General features: G+C 43.1%; 1 protein-coding gene across 3 annotated transcripts in view; it reads right to left on the bottom strand.

The window, feature by feature from the left end:
- slc5a12 (solute carrier family 5 member 12) overlaps positions 1 to 26609 on the bottom strand; it is a 73599-nt gene that overhangs the window by 8409 nt on the left and 38581 nt on the right. For 2 of the 3 annotated variants that reach the window (XM_073049720.1, XM_073049719.1), the window contains 3 exons: positions 4869 to 4955; positions 3823 to 4010; positions 3633 to 3736 (listed from right to left, as the gene is read on the bottom strand). In XM_073049720.1, coding sequence (XP_072905821.1) covers positions 3633 to 3736; positions 3823 to 4010; positions 4869 to 4955 — 379 coding nt within the window. The remainder of the gene's footprint in view (positions 1 to 3632; positions 3737 to 3822; positions 4011 to 4868; positions 4956 to 26609) is intronic. The other variant, XM_073049721.1, reaches the window with a different exon arrangement.

Raw genomic sequence — 26609 nt, 5'->3', positions numbered from 1 at the left:
TCTACACTCAGTGACCACTTTATTAGGTACACCTGTACACCTGCTCATAAATGCAAATATCTAATCAGCCAATAATGTGGTAGCAACTCAATACAAAAAATAGGTAGACAGGGTCAATAGGACCAGTTACTGTTTAGACCAAACATTAGAATGGCGAAGAAGTGTGATCTAAGCAACTTTGGCCGTGGAATACTTGTTAGTGCCCGACGGGGTGGTTTGAGTATCTCAAAAACTGCTGATCTCCTGGGATCTTCATGCACAACTGTCTCTGGAGTTTACAGAGAATGGTGAGAAAAGTTAATAAGATCCAGTGAGCAGCAGTTCTGCGGTTGGAAACGTGTTGTTAATGAGAAAGGTTAGAGGAAAATGGCCAGACTGATTCAAGCTGACAGCAAGGGGACTGCACATCAAATAGCCACACGTTACAAAAGTCGTGTGCAGAAGAATGTCTCTGAATGTACAGCACATCGAATCTCGAAGTGAATGAGCTACAGCAGCAGAAGTCCACTGTTACAGGGCTGGCAGATTGTTAAATCATTTTCCATCTAAGCACCGGAAATGTTTATGCTACATTTCACCCCCCTCCACAAATATCAAAGAGTGATGTGGCACAAGAGTTCTGGCACTTGGTGTAAGACTAAGATTTGTGGCCTTGCATCTGGAACGTTCCTAAGTGAAATAAATATTGCACTTAATCCTGAGAGTCACGCTGAATTTCAAGGACAATAATCCTGTTTTGAAAGAGATTCATCAGTTTTCATATTCAGCCAAGCTTCAAGTGAAATTCTGAATCCTGTAACAGTTCAAAAGGGTGATGAATCTATGGAGTTCATTACCACAGGCCAAGTTATTGGCTATAGTTAATGAGGAGGTTGGTAGGTTCATGGTCAGTTAGGCTGTCAGAAGTTACGGGACAAGGCAGGAGAATGGGGTTGAGAGAGGTAATAAATCAACCATAAAGGAATGATGGAGCAGACTCGATGAGCCAAATGACCTAACTCTGCTCCTATGCCTTATGATCTTTAGGTCTCAAGTTGAAGGCAGGCCTGTAGTTAGATGAGGGTTAATGTTCCCTTTTCATGTTGGATGGTAGTAGCTGACCCCATATGACTCCTGCCTCAGCCTCCTTTTCATGGACCGAATTTGAAGTTCCACATTTTAAAGCCCCACTTCAATCTGCCACAAGGCCAGTTATCATCAACATTATCAACATCTTGCTATTATTGTAAATCTGATCTAGAAGGGGGATTAACTAAACTTTTAATAGCTGTAACCTTGAACTTTAGCAAATAAATATTTCTAGGCCAGGCTCCAGACATTGTCAATTCAAACTAGAGTTTCTAGAAAGTATTGGGACCTAGAGGCAAAAGAAAATAATATTTAAAACTAATAGCAAGAATCCACTGATAGACCAGATGGAACCCACTGTCTGAGTGCTGCTTCTGCCCAGAACATTGGGGGGACCCCACAGCATCACAGCGGCAGTCTGGGAGCAGCGTTGGAATCTGCGGTAAGATGTTGAACTTTAAATAACTTGAGAGACTGTTTCATGGAAAAGAGCACTGCTGTCACTGTGTTTGGGTTAGCGCTAGCTTTGTCACGGGGATCATCGCGCGCAGGTGCTTCTGGGAAATGGCACAAAGTTTAAGAAGAGCTCGGGAACCTTCAGGAGGGGTCACCTGGTTTGAAAACATAACGGTCTATTAGAGAGCGGAGACTGTGCAGGTTGAACCTGTCTACAAAGTCCGGAGCGGCAGCCAGTTTTTTCACCTAATAACTAATGACTAATGGTTGATGGAACAAATGGAACTATCAAACTGCCGCACTTGCGAAAAATAAAAGGAAGAGAAAGGAAAAGTTGTTTGGTCATTGAGTGGAATCCAGTTAAAAAAACTTTGGGTAGATGCATTCAATCTCTTTCAAGTGGGGAAGCTGCACATGTTCAAAGAAGAAAAAGAAATCCAACTTGACAGACATCAAGTCAAGAAAGGAACTATTCGTGCAACCAAAAACAGAGGTGTAAAGTTGGCTTGAAGTTAATCTGCAGTTTTATCTGAATAATTGAGCTGCACAACTTTCTCTGCTGTCACATCCAACTAGAGAGGTTTTGGACAGCTTAGTAATTCCAGAGCCAGTGGGAGATGTGCTTGAGAGGAGCAATGTTCTGTGGCATGTCCCAAGGCAGGTGGGAGGAGATGCAATTGGAAGACTGAGGTTGCCTGAAACTTTAGAGAGGGAAGGATCATTTCAATAACTTTTCAAAATTATTGTATATATGTACTGGAGAGTTTAACATCGGTAGCTGAGCGAAGGGCGCTGAGTAGGCTACGGTCAATTATGGAAAACCCTGAACATCCTCTACATAGCACCATCCAGAGACAGAGAAGCAGTTTCAGCGACAGGTTACTGTCGATGCAATGCTCCTCAGACAGGATGAAGAGGTCAATACTCCCCAATGCCATTAGGCTTTACAATTCAACTGCCAGGACTTAAGAACTTTTTTAAAGCTATTATTAATGCTTTTTGAGTTAGTGATTTAGATGCATATCATATTATTACTGAGTTAAGTATTGTATGTAATGAGTTTTTGCTACAACAAGTGTATGGGACATTGGAAAAAATGTTGAATTTCCCCATGGGGATGAATAAAGTATCTATCTATCTATCTATCTATCTATCTATCTATCTATCTATCTGTTCTTAGAGCATGGTAGCTGCTGAATAATCTAAAGCAAGGGAAGCAGTTTGTGGGGCTTCAACAGACAGCATCCAAACATATGGTAGCATCCTTATTTGCAATGGCTTTGTAGCTTTTTCAGTAGCCACACGTGAAGCTCCTTGCAGAGATGATCCAAACATGGAACATTTGGCTTTGAACAGATTGTTCTACGCCCACAATGTGGTATCATTTCTATCTCTATTCAATGACTTGATGCTACATTATTCTGAGTGACAGTGAATTAGAATGGACCTACAATGGATTTTTATTGGATAAAGTATCTTTTAAAATAGATTAAGTCATACACAATTTATTTACAATCTAAACAGTATAATGTTTATTTATTTGTTGGAATGCTATTTCTATCTAAAATGCCGAAAGGTGATTTTCACCATTGGGCACGTTGGTGAAGGATTGCTTTGGGGCTGCCCGTCCAATTACTAGATCTGAAGATGCATGCCATGAGATTGGAGTTCAACTTATTTGTACCACCTACTGCTCAGAAGCTTCTTGATTAACGGAACAGGTTCGGGATTTCAGTTCCCGTATATCAGGGTTCCCAAACTGTCGCCGTGGACCCATGGCTTTAATGGTATTGGTCTATGGCGTAAAAATGTTTGGGAACCCCTGAGGATATATAGCATTAATACATATCTGCCAAAAGGCACATCAAATTAATTCTATTTTGGGGAAATTAGTTTGTAGTGCAAGTCAAACTTTTGCATTTTCCTATTAAATTATCAGCAGTGGACTTACAAACTTGTGCTCTGAATAATTAATTTAAACCCATTGAAAATCAACATACAGAAATTCAAAGTAACGGTTTAAAAAGTAGATTGATTAATGAAGAACCATGAAAAAGTGAGATACTTTATTCAGAGATTAGTTGAACTTGAAAAAGTTTGGAGCAAACCTGACATGAAGCTTATGAGAAGCCCTGCAATCAATGTGCCCAAGCATCCTAGAGGACTGTAGTACAGATATGAGAGAGAATACCAGCCGTCTGCCAGAGTAGGTCTGTCGGTGGAAAAGTGCAATATCATTATTGTCACATGGCATTTTACATAATTACAGAAAATGTCAATTTTACCAAAAGTTGATACCTGTCTCTCTCTTGAGGAGTTAGGGTCGGTGATTGTGTGGATAACGATTCCAAGATGTCCAGTGGCAAGCAACCGTTGGTACTTAAGTGTAAGGACAGCGTCCTTGATGCAGATGCAGGATAAACAAATCCACCGATTGCAGGCCAGAAGGATAAAAATATTCCAACAGCTAATCCTCCGAAGGCACCCTGTAAAGGTGAGCAAGATGGTCGATGGTGTTGAGTATGGATGTGCTGAATTTCATGAGGGAACAAGTTATATACTGTACTTACAAATGTAAGAAATACTGCAGACCACTGGAAATCCAAAGCTGGAGGAAGTCAGCAGGTCAGGCAGCATCATTAGAAATAGTACAGTCAATGTTTTGGGCAGAGACCCTTCTTTAGGACTGGAAGAGAAGGAGGGAGGATGCCAGAATAAAAAGGTGGGGATAGGGGAAGGAGGATAGCTATAAGGGGACAGGTGAAGCCAGGTGGGTGGGAAAGGTAAAGGGTTGGAGAGGAAAGAATACGATAGGAGAGGAGGGTCAACCATAGGAGAAAGGGAAGGAGGAGGTGCATCAACAGGAGATGATAAGGAGGTGAGAAGAGTGGAGAATGGAAGAAGGGGAGGGGATTTTTTTTATATACCGGAAAGAGAAATCGATACATGCCATTAAGTTGGAGGCAACTCAGGTGGAATATACCATACAGTGCAAAGGTCTTAGGCACATATCCATAGCTAGGGAGCCTAAGACTTTTGCACAGTACAGTAGTAATTTTATGTATTGCACTGTACTGTTAACACAAAAAAGACATACGTGAGTGATGGTCAACTTAATTCTGATATTGGGTCTCTATTGTGGACTGAGAGTGGGAAGGGGGCAGGGAGAGGGAAATCATGGCTGGGAAAAGGAAAGGGAGTGGGAAGCACCAAAAAGACACGCTGTAATGATCAATAATCCAGTCTAGAAGAAGGGTCTTGGCCTGAAACGTTAACTGCTTGTTCAGCTCCATGGCTGCTGCCCAGCCTGCTGAGTTCTTCCAGCACTTTGTGTATATACTTACGATCCAGTTTGCACAAGGAAATAAAATCCCCAGTGAAAACAATCCAAGCATGGGGCCACCACACATGCCATGAATACTGAGCGCAGCCTGCAACCAAAGGGGAAACAGTAACATCAATTAACACAGAAAGTTCTTTTTTAAAAGTAAGAATCAGTTTTACGTAACGGGGACATGGCCTGGAAAGTCGGGGTTGTTTGCTAATTTTTCATTTCCCTTAAGAAGGTATTGGAGCAACTTTTTGAAATGCTAGAGTCCTTTTAGAGAAGGCACGTCCTCTGCATTATTCCAGGTTGATGGGAGGGAAAAGATAAGTCCCAGATTTAGAAACACCAATGCTGAAGAAACAGGATCTGTTTATAAGTTGGGGTGAAATGTGACATGGAGTCCTAGAGTAATGCAGCACAGAAAATGTCCCTTCAGTTCAACCAGTTCATGCCAACCAATATTCCCAATCTAAGCTATCCAGTTTGCCTATGCCCCCCTAAAGCTTTCCTATCCATGTATCTGGAAAGTACCTTTTAAATATTGGTAATATATCTGCTTCAACCACTTTCTCCAGCAGCTCATTCCATAAATAGACCACTTTCTAGGTGAAAGGCTGCCCCACAGGTTCCTACTAAATTGTCGCAGTTGTATTAGTCATAGAGTCAAAAACATTTTCAGATGGGCCATGAAAAACCAATCTAGTACAATCCAAATGCTTGCGAAAATACATGGAGACTATCAATACATTCTGTTCCCTCTTTGAAATATTGGGAGGGAGGTCTGAAGGAGGCATTGTCCTGGACATATACAGCCCTCATATTCAAGACTGGGAGCTTTGGAAATGCAATGGTATAGCATAGGTGAGTAACACCATTATATTTTGTAAACACCATACTCTGCTGGTGGCGGGGTGGAGATATTTCTCTACCAAAAGGGGTGTAGGGCACTTCTTCCTTCTTGCGGGTCACCCTTGGGCAAGGTGTAGCACCTGTTTATCCCCCCCAATCAGGGTCACGTGAAGCCATGGATGGATGGTGGATGGTCGTATGAGCAGCTGGTGCATATCACAAGTCTTGGTTATGCAACCACTGACACCAGGCAGACAATCTCTGAAGAGTATTGATAATGGCTGGGGTCACCCATCTGGTAAAAACACTGCCCAGAAGAAGGCAATGGCAAACCACTTCTGTCGAAAAGTTTGCCAAGAACAATGGTCATAGATATGGATAGATGATTATCGCCCACATCACACAACATGGCACATAGCAAACAAATGAACAAGCTGCTGTCACTGTGGTTGGTTGGCATTTGTCAGTCTCAAAGGACAACTGGTGATCATCCTCATCGTCACAAGCCTGGGAGGAAGGTATGGAGATCCTGAGATGCCCCAGTCACCAAGATTCCCCTCTTGGTCTCACCAGTGTATTCCAAAGGAAAGCTTATGAAGCAATATGTTTGGCCCCAGCCTAGCTGCAGGAGCTGTGGGAAGGATATTCAATGACTTCCAGCCCCCCTTAGGGGCTCCACTCCAGATTTGCTTTCTAATTTTACTCCAGTAGCATCCTTCTCAGGGCTGCCAAAAGGCTGTGGGCCTATTTACTCATAACTGGGAGTCTGGTTCATGAGCACCAGCTGTCACTTTGAAAAGAGGGAATATGACGCAAGAGGGCTGCTCTATTCCGCATGTTGTGGACCTCGGATTTTGCCAGATCTGCATTCTTCCAGGCAAGTGGACAGTATTCCTTCAACTCACTGATCTAAGCCCAATGAATGATAGTAAAGGCTTGCAGTGGCAGACAAGTCACCAGATCTCTGATCTGCTCTTGTCAACCATCCCTCTTCACTCAGCTTCCCTTCATAATTAACAAAAAAAAATAATATCATGTGCTGGAAGTCTGAAAGGAAAACAAAAGGTCAATATTGTGAGTCAGTTAGAGCTGCAGAGGGAATGGACTGGTCAGTGTTCTCAAAATCCATTGAGGACTGGAAGCTGAAATGCTTAATTGCTTTACTGCTTCCTGATTATTGCTCTCCCACCCCATCCCAACCCCCCAGACCAGAATTCAAGGCCTAGAAATCAGGGTCCCATTGTTTGTGTAGCGGCAAAACTAATCCAAAATCACAACAAAGTACAAAATCCAAAATTGGCAAGACAGGAGTTTGAGGCCTAGTATTTGGGCTCCTCATCCATGGTCCTCCTTCATCACTATTGGCGAATGCTGGGGTCGATAGAAAAATCAAAGGTTGAAGGTCGATCGGAAGCCTGTGTCTGTGAATCTCCGCAAATCTGCTGGGGAAAATCTGTAAATCCATGAGTCCACTAGAGGCCAAAGTTGGCCTTTCTTGGGGTTAGTCTGTATGGGTGAGTGGGAGAGAGGAATGGGCTTGTTTTACTATTGTTATTTTGTTGCTTGTTGTGTTTTGTCGTGTTCTGTATTGTTCTTCGTCAGAACATTGTAGACATGTTATGTTGGTGCAGAATGTGAGGCGACTTCACATCCCTAGGTGTGTTGGTTATTAATGCAAGTGACACATTTCACTGTATGCTTCAATGTAAATGTGATAAATGAATGAATCTCCATCTAAATCAGAATATATATAAGTTTATTGCAATCAAGTAACAGAAAGAAGCATTAAAGAAACTAAGGGCAGAAGACTGGATATTGGAACCTGGAGGGACTCAGCAAGTAAGGCATCATCTGTGCAGTGAAATGCGCAGCCTATATTTTGGGTCAAACCCTTCATCTGAACTTGTCCAGTTGGAAGACATTAAGGAGATTGAAAGGTAATCCTGTATGTTTAGTGTATCTTGGGTACCTGCAAGGCAAATCATTAGCAAATGGAGTAGAAAAGCAAATTATCTATTGATTAACAACTGTTTGAAGAATGAGAGCCCCTACAGATATAAGCAGCTCAACTGGTTTCTTTTCATGATTTTATGCATAGCCACTGACAATCGTGAGCTTATGGTCTCAATAAAGAGTTATTGCTCAAAATGTCAACTGTTTCTTCGTAGATGCTGCCTGACTTGCTGAGTGTCAGCATCTGCAAAGTCTCTCGTGTATACCCAAGGTCTTGGCTGTTTAACAGCTACTGTTAGAGCCATAGAGTCATACGACAGGCCTTTGGCTACCGAGTCCACACGGACCATCTACCAACCCTTACACCAATCTCACATCTTCCCACATCTTCACCAACTACCCCACCCCCCAAGATTCTAGCACTCACTCATACACTTGGGCCAATTTATAGTGCTCAGATAACCTACCAATTCACACATTTTTGAGTGGAGAGTAAACTAGAGTATCGCAGTCAAACTTACAAGTTCATAGGGAGAACATGAAAACCTCACTCTGACAAAATACAAGCTCCTTTCTCCTCAACTATCAGGGTCCAGAACCAAAGGGGATAACTTCACTTGCCCCATCATTGAAATTTTCCCACAACCTATGGACTCACTTACAAGGACTCTTCATCTCATGTTCTCGATATTTATTACTTATTTATTTATTATTATTTCTTTCCTTTTTGTATTTTCATAGTTTCTCTTTTGCACACCGGTTGAACAAAAGTTTGAAGTAGTGAGGCAGCTGCAAGCAGTATTAAATTTATATCCTGACGAAGGGTCTCGGCCCGAAACGTTGACTGCTCATTTCAATGGATGCTGCCCGACCTGCTGAGTCCATCCAGCTTGTTTGTACTTGTTGATTTGACCACAGCATCTGCAGTGTACTTTGTGTTTAAATTTATATCCAGTACTTCACCACTTCCAATGTCTGTATTTACAACATACAGCTATGTACACCAGAGTAATTAAAATTAGCTATTTGCCAGTCCTATTGCTGTCCATCACAAAGGTATAAACACTGGAGTTACGTAAGGTAGACTTGGCGTTAAATGTCAGTTTGCATTTCACTGAGGTGTTATTAATTTGGCTCCTTGTCAAATCTGGTTTAATGGTGCCACAACGATAACATCTCACTCAAAGTCAGCAAAGCTAAAGAGCTGCTTATTGACAACAGGAGGAAAAAGCCAAAGGTGCATGAGCCAGACTTCATTGTAGCATTGGAGAGCAACAGTAACTCTAAATTCTTTGTTCTCATATCAGAGGATCTGTCTGGTACCAGCACTATAGAGTACTGTGCACATATGTGTAGCTAGGGTGCCTAACATTTTTGCACAACACTGTATACTACGCCAGGCACAATTGCAGAGGGTGAAGACATGACCGCTAAGCTGATTCAGTGTGCTACGTGCATGATGTGGGAGGTCAGGGACACTGATGGTGCCCCCAGCTGCTACAGCTGTGGAAAGTGTGTCCAGATTCAGCTTCTGAAGGAGCATGTTGCAGCACTGAAGAAAGAACTGGATGACCTCAGGTTTATCCGCGAAAACGAGTGTTTTCTGGACAGGACCTACAGTGAGGTCATTACACCGAGGATACAGGAAGAGAGAAAGGGGGCGACGATGAGGAAGGAAAGGATGCTTGAAGTACAGGATGTACCTCTCGTAAACAGGCTCACCTTCTTGGAAGCTGTCAGGACAGAAGATACTGCCAGTCTGAGAGGCGGACAGGTCTGCAAGCCGAAAATTGGTGCAGAAGCAGAGCCGAGGAGTCAGACATCAGGAAGAGCCGTGGTAGTAGGGGACTCCATAGTAAGAGGTACGGAAAGGGGTTTCTGCGGCAACAGGCGAGATTTAAGGATGGTGTGTTGCCTCCCTGGTGCTAGGATCCAGGACATCACGGACCGATTGCAGGGAATCCTCAACGGTGAAGGTGAACAGCCGGAAGTGGTAGTGCATGTCGGCACAAATGACATGGGGAAGAAGAGGAAGGACATTCTGCAGCGGGACTTCAGAGAACTCGGAATAAGGCTGAAAAGCAGGACTTCCAGGGTGGTTATCTCTGGTTTGCTTCCAGTTCCTCATGCTGGAGAGGGCAGGAACAGGGAGATAATGGATCTGAATGTGTGGCTGAGGAACTGGTGCAGGGAGCAAGGATTTACATTCTTGGATCACTGGGATCTGTTTTAGGGTAGGGATGAATTGTACAAAAGGGATGGGTTGCACCTTAATAGGCGGGGGACCAGCATTCTGGCAGACAGGTTTGCCACTGCAACACGGATGTGTTTAAACTAAGTAGTGGGGGGGAGGGGATGAATTGGAAATATAAGGATGGAGTTAAAGGGAAAGTGAAAATAAGAAAAGTTAAAAAGGACAACAGAATCAATGGAGTAGAAAGCTCAAGAAGTGATCATACAGTAAGGCCAAGTGAAATAGGAATTGATATGAAAGGAGAAGGGAGTAACAAATTAAAAGTATTATATATGAATGCACCAAGTATAAGGAATAAAGTAGATGAGCTTGAGGCTCAGTTGGAAATTGGCAAGTACGATGTTGTGGGAATAACTGAGACATGGCTTCAAGCGGACAGGGCCTGGGAAATGAATATTCAAGAGTATACATTTTATTGAAAGGACAGACTGACTGGCAGAGGGGGTGGGGTGGCTCTGTTGGTGAGGAATGATATTCAGTCCCTTGCGAGGGGGGACATAGAATCTGGGGATGTAGAGTCAGTATGGATAGAACTGAGAAATTCTAAGGGTAGAAAGACCCTAATGGGAGTTAGCTACAGGCCCCCAAACAGCAGTCTGGATGTAGGTTGTAAGTTGAATGAAGAGTTAAAATTGGCATGTCGCAAAGGTAATGATACAGTTGTCATGGGGGATTTCAACATGCAGGTAGACTGGGAGAATCAGAATGGTACTGGACCCCAAGAAAGGGAATTTGTGGAGTGCCTCCGAGATGGATTCTTAGAACAGCTTGTATTGGAGCCTACCAGGGAGAAGGCAATTCTAGATTTAGTGTTGTTCAATGAACTGGATTTGATCAGGGACCTCGAGGTAAAGGAACCATTAGGAGGTAGTGATGCTATGCCGTTGGCCCCCTCCTTTGTGAAAATCGCAAGAACTCTAGTTAAGGGGGGTCAACTGACCCAAGAGAGAGAGACGTGCGGAAGACCACGTTCTCCCAAGAAGCAGAATAAAGGTGACTTTGACTATTGTCTCATGGAGACCACCTGAAAAGCCCTCGGGCAAAGTGGGCTGGTTGAGAGAGAGATCGCATTACCTGCAACTTGATTGACACCTGCGATCCCGTGAAGAAGTATAAAGGCGGGTCTGAGGGGAGGACCCTCAGATGCACCTCAGATGCACCCAGCAGACGCACCCAGGAGACACGAGATCGATTCCCGTGGGAGCGGGACGCCATTTTGAAGGAAGCCACGTGCGCTAGATTCCGAATTTGAATCTGTGGCTAAAACCAACGAAAGACTGCTTTTAAATAACAACGGGGAAGTCTGCTCCCCTGATTCCAAGGATTTGCTCTGCCAAGACGACGGGCAAGTGTGCATCTTTTCTAAATTATAAAGGAAAAAGCCTGCAAACTTCTGAGTGACTCTTTAGACTTCCGTTGGACTCAGTATTACCCCCTAGACAACTGTAGAGCTTATTTCTGATTGATTATGGTTACACCGGTGTTTTAGATTGAGTTTTGACGATCTGAATGTTTTGTATTAACCATACGTTTGTGCCCTTGTTGAATAAAACGTTTGAAAATAGTAGCATCCGACTCAGCTGATCCATCTATCTTTGCTGGTAAGTTACCTGGTTACGGGGTTTACGTAACAAGTGGGGGCTCGTCCGGGATTTGAAACCAAACGGGAGGGTCAGTGAATCGGGCTGTAAGTCCAAACTTAAATCTGGTTACGCAGGTAGCCAGACGGGAAACCAGCAAAGATGGATGTGGGTGAATTTATGAGAGACCCGACGGTAGAGGCGCTAGGGAAGGCTACAAAATCAGACTTGGTAAATTTGGCGCAGGCGTTAGACCTCACAGCGGTGAAGCCAGCAATGAAAAAGCAGGAAGTGCGAAGGGTCATACACCAGCATTACGTTGGGAAGAAGGTGTTTGCAGCTGAGGATTTGGAAAATATCCCCGAAAAGAGATTAGCGAGTGGGACAGATCAGGTAGAGTTGGAGAAAGCAAGGCTGGACTATGAGCTTAAAGTAAAGCAGCTAGACGTAGAAGCAGCTGAAAAAGCTGCGGAGAGAGCTGAGAGGGAAAAAGAAGCCGAGAGAGCTGAGAGGGAAAAAGAGGCAGAGAGAGCCGCAAAGGAAAGGGCTGTGGAAAGAGAGCATGTGTTCAAACTAAAGCAGCTAGAAGCAGAAGCAGAAGAGAAAGAGAAACAAAGGAGCCATGAATTGGAGCTGGACAGGCGAAAGCAAGAGCGAAGAACTCAAGGGGAAGAGAGAGAGGAGGGGTTTGATATTAGTCGGGCGTTGAGGTTGGTCCCCCCGTTCGAGGAGACGGATGTTGATAGTTATTTCTTGCTCTTTGAAAAGGTGGCAGAGAATCAGCAGTGGCCCAGAGAGCAGTGGGTGGCGTTGTTACAAAGTGTGTTACGAGGAAAGGCACAGCGGGTATATGCCGCGCTGCCCCCAGAAAGGGACGGAAATTATGCTCAAGTAAAGGAGGCCATTCTCCGAGGTTACGAGTTAGTACCTGAGGCGTATAGACAAAGGTTCCGAAATTTAAGAAGAGGGTGGAATCAAACATATACCGAGCTAGCCCATGAGAAGGGTGTGCTCTTGGACCGTTGGAGCACAGCTGAAAAGGTGGCCGAGAACTATGGGCGTCTCAGGGAGTTAATTTTGATTGAGGAATTTAAAAGTTGCGTTCCGGAAGAGATCTGAATGTATTTAAATGAGAGGACGAATCAGTCCATCTCAGAGATGGCTAGGGTCGCAGATGAATATGCCCTAACCCACAAGACAAAGTTTTCCTCGCCAAAAAGTTACCTGAGAGACCGTCGGAATGGTAGGGAAAGTCCGCCGGCTGAGGCAGAGATCCCGCCGGGAGCTAGCAGAAAAAGTGAGGATAACAGACAGGAGACCTGGAGATCTCCTGGTTTAACCTGTTTTAATTGTGGGAAGGTGGGTCATATCGCATCAAACTGCTTTGCTCCGAGAAAGGAGCCAGAGAGGGAGAGAGCAGCGACCCCTATCGGGCGTGCAGTGGTAATCAGGAAATTGACAAGAGGGCCCCAGGTAGATGGAGTACCGGAGGGGCGGGAGACATTTAGTTCCGAAGGAACCGTGTCTTTGAGGGAAGGGGACCCCCCCATCCCCGTACGAATTTGGAGAGACACGGGGGCGGAACTATCGTTAATTAGCCGTAATGTGTTAAATTTCGGCCCTCGGACGGGGGAGGTTGCCCTGAGAGGAATCGGGAACCAGACCGCGGTCGTGCCTTTGCATAGGGTCTTTCTCGATTGCGAGTTGGTGTCGGGACCTGTGGAGCTAGGAGTCCTGCCGGAGTTACCGGGGGAGGGCGCGGACCTCCTGTTGGGTAATGACCTCGCGGGTGGGAAGATCGGAACCGCCCTGATAGTTGAGGCCCCGCCCATGGAGTCCCCGAGCTATCGCGCATGCGTGGTCACTCGCAGCCTGTCGAGAGCGGCGGCTGGGACAGCGCGCAGTTTGAAATTGGCCCAGACGTTTTTACCGACCCTACACCACGAGGGTTCAGAGGGTGGTAAAACGGAAGGTAGTAAAGCAAAAGGGGGTAAGGGCGAGGAGATAGCTCCCCCCTTAGTGAAGAGAAAGGTCCTAGAGGTAGGAAATAAAGATGAGAAACGGATAAAGCTGTTAAAACGTCCAGAGTTGGACGTGGTTGATCTGTCTGGTTTGGCAGAATTGTTTGGAGAAGTTGAGAGTTCTAAAGATGTTCTCGATGGTCCCGAGAGTGAAATGAGGGCAGTCTTAGAGGAGAAGGGTATCCTTGCTGTGGAGAAGTCAGCTGACATGGCCGAGGAGGTTGTTTCAGCTCGCAGGGTTGCGCCTTCCCCAACAGGGGGCTGCCTGGAGAGTAACTGGAAGGAGGGGGGGACGTTAGAATTTGAAAAAGGTACGGGTGTTGAAAGCCTGGAAGAGGCCAATGTCCCGTTTGAGTGTGTCCAAGATGGGGATGCACATGGTGCTGAACCTAGTCACGGAACTCAAGGGAAAGGGAAATGTGTAGTTCCCAAATTGAATGAAGAAAATTTAAAGGCTGGACTGATATCAAAAGCAACAACCAGGCTACAGAGACAATGGCTTGGTACCACAAAACCTGTGAATCAATTACAGGTTGTGTTGGATCTTAAAGGGGCCCCACACGCTATTGTTATTCCAGAGTGTGGTGTGAAAAGGCAGAATTTGAAATGCTGTCTGAACAAAGCGGGATCGCTTGCGGATCTTAAATTGGAAACTAATAGCATGACGGGTCCTGAAGAGAAAAACGACAAATTGCCTAAAATTAAGGAATTGGGTGGTCTAAGTTTGGAACACGCTGATAAAATAACCCCTGTGAAAGGAGCGGGCGAAAGCCTATTTCGCCAGGGTGCCCAAGATCGCCACGAGGGAATTAACCGGAAAAGAGGCGAGGGTTAATGGGGACGCGATTTTTAAAATAGCAGAAGCCGGTTTTAAGGGATTTTGACAAAGTATGTGAATAATAAAGACAACACCCATGGAAGCTTGACTGTTAAGTTTGAAAGTAACATAAAAATTTGTCTTTTGCATGAACCTTTGTAGATGTATGTAAGCTAAGATCACACCTCCTTAGTTATGTTGCTGAAGAAAGCAAATAAATAAGGTGGTTATTGAGCTGAAGTTTGATGCTACCAGGCGTTAGTATGGCACATGAGGTTAAGGTATTAAAGAAAAGGGGCACTGTACTTGTTACCTGTTTAGATACTGACTTGAATGTATAACAGTAGTACTCTGTGAAGAGAAAAGCTTGTGTAGTATGTAGATTCAAAAAAAAATTCCTGTGTCAACCTGTTTTTAACCGCTGGTTAAAAACCCATTATGGGGGGAGGTGTTATGCCGTTGGCCCCCTCCTTTGTGAAAATCGCAAGAACTCTAGTTAACTCTAGTTAAGACCCAAGAGAGAGAGACGTGCGGAAGACCACGTTCTCCCAAGAAGCAGAATAAAGGTGACTTTGACTATTGTCTCATGGAGACCACCTGAAAAGCCCTCGGGCAAAGTGGGCTGGTTGAGAGAGAGATCGCATTACCTGCAACTTGATTGACACCTGCGATCCCGTGAAGAAGTATAAAGGCGGGTCTGAGGGGAGGACCCTCAGATGCACCTCAGATGCACCCAGCAGACGCACCCAGGAGACACGAGATCGATTCCCGTGGGAGCGGGACGCCATTTGCCCCCTCCTTTGTGAAAATCGCAAGAACTCTAGTTAAGGGGGGTCAACTGACCCAAGAGAGAGAGACGTGCGGAAGACCACGTTCTCCCAAGAAACAGAATAAAGGTGACTTTGACTATTGTCTCATGGAGACCACCTGAAAAGCCCTCGGGCAAAGTGGGCTGGTTGAGAGAGAGATCGCATTACCTGCAACTTGATTGACACCTGCGATCCCGTGAAGAAGTATAAAGGCGGGTCTGAGGGGAGGACCCTCAGATGCACCCAGCAGATGCACCCAGGAGACACGAGATCGATTCCCGTGGGAGCGGGACGCCATTTTGAAGGAAGCCACGTGCGCTAGATTCCGAATTTGAATCTGTGGCTAAAACCAACGAAAGACTGCTTTTAAATAACAACGGGGAAGTCTGCTCCCCTGATTCCAAGGATTTGCTCTGCCAAGACGACGGGCAAGTGTGCATCTTTTCTAAATTATAAAGGAAAAAGCCTGCAAACTTCTGAGTGACTCTTTAGACTTCCGTTGGACTCAGTATTACCCCCTAGACAACTGTAGAGCTTACTTCTGATTGATTATGGTTACACCGGTGTTTTAGATTGAGTTTTGACGATCTGAATGTTTTGTATTAACCATACGTTTGTGCCCTTGTTGAATAAAACGTTTGAAAATAGTAGCATCCGACTCAGCTGATCCATCTATCTTTGCTGGTAAGTTACCTGGTTACGGGGTTTACGTAACAGTGACCATAATATGATACGTTTTAACCTACAATTTGAGAAGGAGAAGGGAAAATTGGATGTGTCAGTATTACAGTTGAACAAAGGGAACTATGGAGCTATGAGGGAGGAGCTGGCCAAAGTTCAATGGAACAATACCCTATCAGGGAAGACAGTGAAACCAAAATGGCAGGTATTTCTGGGAATAATGCAGAAGGTGCAGGATCGGTTCATTCCAAAGAGGAAGAAAGATCGTAAGGGGAGTAAGGGGCAGCCGTGGCTGACGAGGGAAGTAAAGGGCAGTATCAAAATAAAAGAGAAGAAGTATAACATAGCAAAGATGAGCGAGAAACCGGAGGACTGGGAAGCTTTTAAAGAGCAACAGAAGATAACAAAAAAGGCAATACGCCAAGAAAAAAATGAGGTATGAAGGTAAACTAGCCAAGAATATAAAGGAGGATAGTAAAAGCTTCTTTAAGTATGTGAATAGCAAAAAAATAGTTAAGACCAAAATTGGGCCATTGAAGACAGAAACAGGTGAATTTATTATGGGGAGCAAGGAAATGGCAGATGAGTTGAACAGGTACTTTGGATCTGTCTTCACTAGGGAAGACACAAACAATCTCCCAGATGTAATAATGGCCAAAGGAACTAGGGTAAAGGATGAACTGAAGGAAATTTATATTAGGCAAGAAACGGTGTTGGATAGACTGTTGAGTCTGAAGGCTGATAAGTCCCCGGGACCTGATGGTCTGCATCCCAGGGTACTTAAAGAGGTGGCTCTAGAAATCGTGGACGCATTGGTAATCATTTTCCAATGTTCTATAGATTCAGGAACAGTTCCTGCTGATTGGAGGGTGGCTAATGTTGTCCCACTTTTCAAGAAAGGAGGGAGAGAGAAAACAGGGAATTATAGACTGGTTAGCCTAACATCAGTGGTGGGAAAGATGCTGGAATCAATTATAAAAGAGGAAATTACGACTCACTTGGATAGCAGTAGAAGGATCAGTCTGAGTCAGCATGGATTTATGAAGGGAAAATCATGCTTGACTAATCTTCTGGAGTTTTTTGAGGATGTAACTATGAAAATGGACAAGGGAGAGCCAGTGGATGTAGTGTACTGGACTTCCAGAAAGTTTTTGATAAAGTCCCACATAGGAGATTAGTGGGCAAAATTAGGGCACATGGTATTGGGGGCAGAGTACTGACATGGATTGAAAATTGGCTGGCTGACAGGAAACAAAGAGTAGCGATTAACGGGTCCCTTTCGGAATGGCAGGCTGTGACCAGTGGAGTACCGCAAGGTTCGGTGCTGGGACCGCAGCTGTTTACAATATACATTAATGATTTAGATGAAGGGATTAAAAGTAACATTAGCAAATTTGCTGATGACACAAAGCTGGGTGGCAGTGTGAAATGTCAGGAGGATATTATGAGAATGCAGGGTGACTTGGACAGGTTGGGTGAGTCGGCAAATGTATGGCAGATGCAGTTTAATGTGGATAAATGTGAGGTTATCCACTTTGGTGGCAAGAACAGGAAGGCAGATTACTATCTAAATGGAGTCAAGTTAGGAAAAGGGGAAGTACAACGAGATCTAGGTGTTCTTGTACATCAGTCAATTAAAGCAAGCATGCAGGTACAGCAGGCAGTGAAGAAAGCTAATAGCATGCTGGCTTTTATAACAAGAGAAATTGAGTATAGGAGTAAAGAGGTCTTTCTGCAGCTGTACAGGGCCCTGGTGAGACCCCACCTGGAGTATTATGTGCAGTTTTGGTCTCCAAATTTGAGGAAGGACATTTTTGCTATTGAGGGACTGCAGTGTAAATTCACAAGGTTAATTCCTGGAATGGCGGGACTGTCATATGTTGAAAGATTGGAGCGACTGGGCTTGTATACACTGGAACTTAGAAGGATGAGAGGAGATCTGATTGAAACATATTAGATTATTAAGGGATTGGACACATTGGAGGCAGGAAGCATGTTCCCGCTGATGGGTGAGTCCAGAACTAGAGGCCACAGTTTAAGTATAAGGGGTAGGCCATTTAGAACAGAGATGCAGAAAAACTTTTTCACCCAGAGAGTGGTGGATATGTGGAATGCTCTGCCCCAGAAGGCAGTGGAGGCCAAGTCTCTGGATACATTCAAGAGAGAGTTAGATAGATCTCTTATGGATAGCGGGGTCAAGGGTTATGGGGAGAGGGCAGGAGCGGGGTACTGATTGTGTATGATCAGCCATGATCACAGTGAATGGCGGTGCTGGCTAGAAGGGCTGAATGGCCTACTCCTGCACCTACTGTCTATTGTCTATTGTAGTAATTTTATGTATTGCACTGTACTGCCACTGCAAAAAAAAAAATCATGACATATGTGAGTGATGAAAAACCTGATTCTGATATGGGTCTCTATTGTGGACTGAGGGTGCAAAGGGGACAGGGAGAGGGGAATCATGGTTGTGAAAAGGGGAAGGAGCAGGAAGCATCAGAGAGACATTCTGTCATGACGAATAAATGAATTGTTTGGAATAAAATTACATTGTCTGCTACCTCAGGGTTGGGTATGTCTGTACCCACGCCACCCCCCATCCTGGTGCTCATTTTCTGTCACCTGTCCTGCACTCCTCCCATGCTTCTCCACCCTTGCCATTCCCACATTCCTAACTACCACCAGGTTTACAATCCTGATCACCTCTCCATGTTGACAAATATAGTTTTGTGCAAAGTTTTAGGCACCCTAGGTATATATACCTATCCAAGACCTTTGCTCAGTAACTGCCATCACAAACAAGGTTACTTTCTTAGAAGTATGTGTAGATTTGACATGTCACCTAAAGCTTTGACAAACTTCTTTAGGTGCAGAGTGGAGGGTGGTTGTATGATGTCCTGGTTATGGAAGCAGCAATACCCAGGATTAGAGAAACATACAGAGGGTGATGGATACAGCCCAGTCCATCACAAGCAATGCTCTCCCCACCACTGATTTCGTAAATTCTGTTGTATTCCTTTATTTTCCTGTAAATTCTTGGAACCAAATGAATCTAAAGGTAGTATATAGCAACATATACTCCTTTTGATAATAAATTTAATTTGGCTTTTATTTTACTCAGGAGTTGATTTACAGTTTGATCAAACAGCTCGGATGGTATCAGCAAATGCCTGGTAGAAAAGGAGCAGTCAATGAGTCTTGTTTGAAATGGAATCAAGGTGGATATGCTGACAGAAATGAGTTAGAGTGCCCCTCAGGCAGGACCTGGCTGTGGCAAAAGACTACTGTCCTGGACTTGGGTATCATTGTTCATATTATTGAGTGGCATTGTTGTTTCAACCTTGGCTGAAAGGGAAGGGCAGAGAAAAAAAAGAGGAAAAATATGGATGGAATTAAATTCTTATCAATAGCATAAAAGATGTAAATATTGGAAATACTTAGCTGGTGAAGGAGCATCTTTGGAATAGGAAAAACAATGAACATTTCTGATTTGTAAGAACTAGCTGAATTCAGAAACCAGCTAAGTATTGCCACAGCAAAGGGGAAGGGATGAAGATGTTTGTGATGGCAGACAGAGAGACTAACACAAGTAGTGGCAGCTGTGAAGGAGTGGTGAGGTCTATTGATGACATCTGGTCTCTCCAGAGAAGTTGTAAATAGACAGCAATAAATGAGAACAGAACAGACGGAGAAAAGAAAATAATGCTGTAACCTTGATATATAGAGCAATGCAATTTTTGGAAATCAGAAATAAGGAAATGTTAGAAGTACTAGAAAGAAAATAGGTTGACTACTTTAAAAGCTCTATATCTGCAATATTAAATTTCATTGTTGAGTGTGAGATCTTAACATGACTAGTCAGATTAACATTTGTAACAACAACACACACAAAATGCTGGTAGAACACAGCAGGCTAGGCAGCATCTATAGATTATAGATAGCTGATATAGCTGCCATCACAAACAAGGTTACTTTCTTAGAAGTATGTGTAGATTTGACACATAGATGGATTATAGATTATCTATAGCATTATAGATGCTGCCTAGCCTGCTGTGTTCTACCAGCATTTTGTGTGTGTTGTTGTTTGAATTTCCAGCATCTGCAGATTTCCTCGTGTTTGCTCTTAACATTTGTAAGTTGGGTCTTTCAGGAACAGTGTAAAAGGCAGAAGACAGTGAGGGTTGAATGAGATGGGAAAAATAAACTTAAGCATGATTGGAAGGTCAGATTGCCTTGTAGACTCCCACACAATCTTGACAATACTTCATCCCATCCATTTTGTACAGATTCCTGTCCAAGCCCTCTTCTTCTCTGAATCTATTATATCTGTTCTGCTGTCAATAGATTGAACATCACTGCCCTGAGATAGCATTTCTTCCCTCTTCCATATCGGACAGAGCTTTAAACCATGTCTGTTCCACTGCCCACACTTGTGACATTTCCTCTCCTTCCACAAGGATAAGAGTCTCCTAATCCTCAACTACCATCCTACTGATCTGCATATTCAGTGGATCATCTTATGTAACTGTAACTACTTTCAATGAGATTCCACCACTAAACGTGATAGGGAAAAATGTAGTGGAGACGTCAGCATACTTAAAACTTCAGTCTCTCACTGCTGCAGCCAGAGGTTCTCACCTGATTCAAAAAGGCAACAATTATACCAGTGCTCAAGAAGGACACAGTATGCTGTCTCAATAATGATCACCCAGTGGCACTCATATATACAGTGAAGAAGTGCTTTGAGAGGTTGGTCAAATCCTGCCTGAGGAAGGACCTGGACCTGCTGCAATTTGCCTATCACCACAATAGATCTACAGCAGATGCAATCTCACTGGCTCTCCACTCAGCCTTGGATCACCTGGACAATAATAATACCTACGTCTGGCTTTTCTTTGTTGACTACAGCTCAGTAGTTTACACAATCATGCCCTCAGTACTATTCAAAAAGCTCCAAAATCTGGGCCTCTGTACCTCCCTCTGCAATTGAATTCTTGACTTCCTCACCAGCAGACACGGTCTGTGCTGATCGGAAATAACATCTCCTCGTTGACAATCAACGTTGGTGCACCTGAAGGATGTGTGCTCTACTTTTTCGTTACCCATGACCTTGTGGCAAGGCACAGCTCAAACACCATCTATAAATTTGCTGATAACACAACTATTGTTGGCAGAATTTCAAATGTTGATGAGGAGGTGTACAGGAATCAAAATCAGAAGCAGAATCAGGTTTAATATCACCTGCATATGTCATGAAAATTATTTATTTTGCAGCAGCAATATAATGCAATACGTGATAATATAGAAAAAAAACTGTGAATTACAGTCAATAACCATCATTCTGACATAGGTATTTGTAATGACAAAGTGATTAAAGGCTGTGTGGAGAGCCAATGAGATCATGTCTGCTGTAGATCTATCTGGCGATAGGCAAATTGTAGTGGGTCTAGATGCTTGCTGAGGCAGGAGTTGATTCTATGCATGACTAGCCACTCAAAGCACTTCATCACCCTAAATGTGAATGCCACTGGTTGATAGTAGTTAAGGAAGGTCACACTACTCTTCCTTCGCAGGTGGGAGCTCCCAACTGTAGCAGTGAAAGATTGAAAATGTCTTTGAATACTTCCGCCAGTTGGTTGGCACAAATTTTCGGAGCCTTACCAGGCACTCCATCAGGACCTGCCACATTTCAAGGGTTACCCATCTTGAAAGACAGCCTGACGTCAGCCTCCGAGACAGATCACAGGGTCACTGGATGCTTCAGGGATCCTCATAGCTGTAGTTTTATTCTTCATTTCAGAGCGAGCATGAAAGGCATTGAGCTCGTCTGGGAGTGAAGTATGAGGTTTTGCTTTGTAGAAAGTAATAGCCTGCAAATCCTGCCAGAGTTGACCTGCATCCACTGTTGCCTCCAACCTCAGTCGGAATTGTTTCTTAGCTCTTGAAGTAGCCCTCTGCAAGTCATACCTGGTTTTCTTGTACAGACCTGGGTCTCCTGATTTAAATGCCACAGATCTAGCCCTCAGCAGATGATGAACCTCCTGGTTCATCCATGAGTTTAGATTTGGGTATGTGTAGTACATTCTCATAGGCTCGCACTCATCCACACAACTTTTAATATAGTTGGTGACATCTGTGATGTACTCATTCAGACTCAAAAGTGAATCCCTGAATACAAGAATGCTAAAATTAACCATGATTGTGGTCTCATTGCTTCTTATAACATTTCCAAAATGATAGCAAAGTGTGGAAAATCTCATACAATTGGTAAAAGATTAATAATGCCTGCTGTATCAGAAGTGCTCACCACTGATCTCAAAAGAGATCCCAGTATTTTAAAATCAATTCCTCTGAGTAATAACTCTGTAGCTCATTGTATTGATGAAATGAGTGAAGATATTGAATATTAACCGTCAACAGAGCTTCAGAAAGAGGGATTTGCGATACAACTGGATGTCGACTATGTGAGACAACGAGGCATATCAAAAATGGAAAAGTTTATGAAGAGGTTTTCTTTTGTAAAATGTTAAAAAACTTAAACAAGCTCAAAATGTATATTGAGGATAAAAGTATTCCGATTAAGAACATAACTTCTTGTGCAACAGATGGAGCACCATATATGACAAGTCACCATACTGTTTTAGCAGCATATGAAAAAAGAAATTCGAAATTCCAAGTCTGTTTGCAATCCATTGTGTAATTCTTCATCAACATCTCGCAGCCAGAAATGTCAGAGCCAGTGACTTTTTTCAAGCATGAATCTTATAATATCTGCTATCAATAAAATTAAAGCTCATCCATTAAATTGCAGAATATTTCACCAGCTACGCCAAGATAATGATGATGAGTTTGAACATTTGTTTCTTCACACTGAAGTACGTTGGCTGTCAAAAGGCTGTTGCTTAAAATGTTTCTTTGATTTTTTTGACACTGTGGTTGCATTTTTGTCCAAAGTCAACAGAGCTAGGTAACAAGATTGAACTTCTACCTGGAGATGTGGCATAACTAGCCAATCCGTACAACAAAATGAATTTTCTAAATATGAAACAGCAAGGTGAGAATTTAAAGTTAATCCAAGTAAAAAGTGCAGTGTCCACTTTTATTGGAAAATTGGAAATATATAAGCAAAACATTGAGAGAAGAATATTCTCAGAGTTTCCCTGCATGAAAAATATGGCATGCTTTTTGGCAGATGGTGATTCACAGGAGTACTGCTTACAACTGCAGTTGCTGAAGGAGGATTTTCAGAACTGATTGAAGGATTTGAACAATCTGGAAATTCTGGACTTGGTAATTAACCCATTTCTTTGCAAAATGGTAGAACAGGAAGAGAGATTGCAAGAAGAAATTATCAAAATTCAGAATAATGAAGTAGCAAAAGTACTTTTCAAAAATGTTGGCTTTTGTGGTATGAAGTTTCTTAGTCTTTAGAGAAGAGTGAAACTGCCCGTCATTGCATTTACATCCTCATACCTTGCTGAAAGAGGCTTCAGCACAACGAACCACATACTCACAAAAAAAACCCAGTATCTGTTTGGACATTGTTATGCATGGGGACCTAAGTCTTTTGCTGTCACAACTTGAACCAGATATTTCAACTCTTTCTAACAACCAACAAGCTCAAGGATCAAAGCTGCTGTACAATGCACAGGTACCGTGTATGCTAGGTTTAAAGGCAAATAAAAATTTAAAGGAGGATAATTTTTCTCATGTTAGCACATGATGGACATGTTTTTACAATATTGGGGCACCGGAACGTATATTGTGCCTAAGAGGGGTGTTGGCAAGTATGAAAGTGCTTTGGGGGGGGGTGTTGAGCTAAAAACGGTTGGGAAACACTGCCCTGAGTGTTCCAGTTTCTGTCCACATTCCAAAAATGTGTGGGTTAGTAGGTTAATCAGTCACTTTGGTCATTGGGCATTATGGGCTCATTGGGCCAGAAGGGCCTATTCCCAACTATATCTGTAAATTAATATACAAATAAATAAATAAATAAACATGCCACTCCGTTCCTTCCACTTTCAGCATTCTGAAGTGATCACTCCGTCTGAAACTCCTCTTCATTCACTCTGTGCACATTCCCAAACAAGCACAAGGGATACATCTGCCCTTTTACCTTTTGTCTCCCCATCATCTTGATATCCAAAAACAATTTCAAGGTGAAACCACAATTCACGTGTACATCTTCCAGCTTAAGGTGCTTAGTTGGTGCCCACTATTTAGTTCCTTTTGCAATGGAAAATCAGAAACTTCTTTGCAAAACAGGGCATGCACTTTTCTCACTGTTACCATTAGGTAGGAGGTACAGAAGCCTGAAGGCACACACTCAGCGATTCAGGAACAGCTTCTTTCCCTCTGCCATCCGATTCCTAAATGGATATTGAATCTTTGCACTACCTCACTTTCTTTTTAACATACAGTATTTCTGTTTTTGCATGCTTTTTTACATCTATTCAATATTCGTATACCGTAATTGATTTAGTTATTTATTTTATTATTATCATTAATTTTTTTCTCTGCTAGAATATGTATTGCATTGAACTGCTGCTGCTAAATTAACAAATGTCACATCACATGCCAGTGATAATAAACCTGATTCTGATTCTGACCTCTCTGCCTGCATCAATAATTCTGAATTTTTAATTCCTTCTCACACTAATTCTGCATCCCACTCCCACTTTTCCCAGATCTCAACTTGTCCATCTGGAACACCTCTTTGAAGCATGGCTGATCTTCTGGCTTAATATAAATTCAGATTGAGGGATGTGCTATGCGATGATGCCACAGCTTGAGCTAGTGTATACTGCTAATGAAGATCCATAGGATATGTAGGTATGAACTGTCTGCTTTGACTCCATCCAATTTAGCATAGTTATATTGCCACAGAACATGAGGATGCCAGAAGCTTTACCTCATAAGGACTGTTCAGTAGTAATTTCTTTCATGTCTGTTTTTGTACCCAGATGCACATACCAGAAGTACTTACTTTCTTGGTAGATGAAAGTCAAAGACCATAAGACATAAGAGCAGAATTAGGCCACTCAGATCCTCCATTTCAGCTCAGGGGATTTATTATTTCTCACAACCTCATGCTCCTGCCTTCTCCCTGTAACCTTTGATGCCCTTACTAATCAAGAACCTATCAACTTCTGCTTTAAGTACACCCAATGACTTGTCCTCCACAACCATCTGTGTGATGAATGCCACAGATTCATCACATTCTGGCTGAACAAAATCCTCCTCACCTCTGCTCTAAAGGGATGTCCATGTATTCTGAGGTTGTGCCGCCTGGCCCTACACTCCACTGCAGAAAACATCCTCTCCGCAGCAATGTGTAGGTAAAAACAAGTTCCTGTAGCCATTTCCCTGTGTTCACTCACTATTTTCTGCTGACCTTTTATTGTTCTTCAATGAAGTCCACTGTACATTCATGGTACAGCAAACTCACTTTCCAGCTAACACGTTAGAGCTAGCATGATTCAGCATTGACTTCAACAATTTACCTTGGTTATCTGTATCACAACAGGGCATTTCTGATCAAAGTCATCAGCAGCCACATTCACTCTCCACAAAAGCGGCCTGATCTGCAGGGTATTTCCAATATCTTCCTTTTATTTCAGATTTTCATGAACTACACTGCATTCTAGTGCAATTTTCATCTCTCCTCCTGGCTGATAAGCTACAAGACTTCAACATCCTCTCTCAAAAGACACCCCTGTGTTAGTCAGTCTTTTTGGTCTACACCTCACCACAGAAATTCCCATTTTCTGTCTTTACCCATCCATTTTCTCTACAAATTAAAGCAGGTTTACTTTTAACTTGTTCTGATGAAAATTAATGACCTGAAATGTTAATTCCTTTCTTTCCTTTATTTGTATTTCTTTTGTTTTTCTGCTCTTTGTCACAGTTATATCTCTTGTCCAAACTGTTAGTGAAACCTCAAGAGACTGCAGATGCTGGAATCTACATACTGGCCAACTTTGCTCTTCACTCTTGGTCCTCATGTAGGGTTGCAACCCGAAACATTAACAATTACTTTCCTCTGCCTCTGAGTTCCTCCAACACAGTGTTTGTTGCTCAAGTTACTGAAGTACTTGACAGGCCTGATTTGAATACATTGATGGTGGCAGGGTGGGGGAGGGGCAGGTTTTTGGGGGAGGAGTGTGTTAAGTCAGAGTTAATGTTCCACCCTGAGGCTGTGTTTTCCCCATGTACCTGGGTGTATTAGCTGGAAGATGCTCCAAAGACCTGGGCCAGAGAACATAATTAGTTATAATGATGGTGTTCCTTTCTTCAAGAGTATTCAGTTACATTTTCAGTGCCAGAATCCTCTCAAATCTCAAACATGGAATAGACTGATGTAACTTGAGGAAGGATCAGTACTAGACCAGTAATTTAACTGCTGTGCCACCACCATACTATTGACTTTGCCATCCCCGGTGTGTAGTGAATGAAGCACAAAACCTCTGAGGAATCCAATGAAACTGATGGGGTTATATCGGAAAAGAGACACATTGAGTTGGAGCACAATCTAGAACAGATGAGGAATGGAGACATTGGGTTCACAGTAAAACTGGGAAGGTATCTTTATCAGATCAATAGATAGATACACTATAGAGTCATGGAAGTTCATAGCACTTTGCCCATTGTGTTCTTGTCCACCAATAGTAAGCTGTCTGGCTTAATCAACATCCCAATTCTTAGTCCCACACACAAAATGGCTGGAGACTTTCGGCAGGTCAAGCAGCATCTACAGAAAGGAATAAAGAATCAACATTTTTTGACCAAGGCATTGA

This window comes from Hemitrygon akajei, chromosome 6, assembly GCF_048418815.1.
Source record: "Hemitrygon akajei chromosome 6, sHemAka1.3, whole genome shotgun sequence".
Lineage (NCBI taxonomy): Eukaryota > Metazoa > Chordata > Chondrichthyes > Myliobatiformes > Dasyatidae > Hemitrygon > Hemitrygon akajei.
This window is presented reverse-complemented; position numbering and strand designations above follow the sequence as displayed.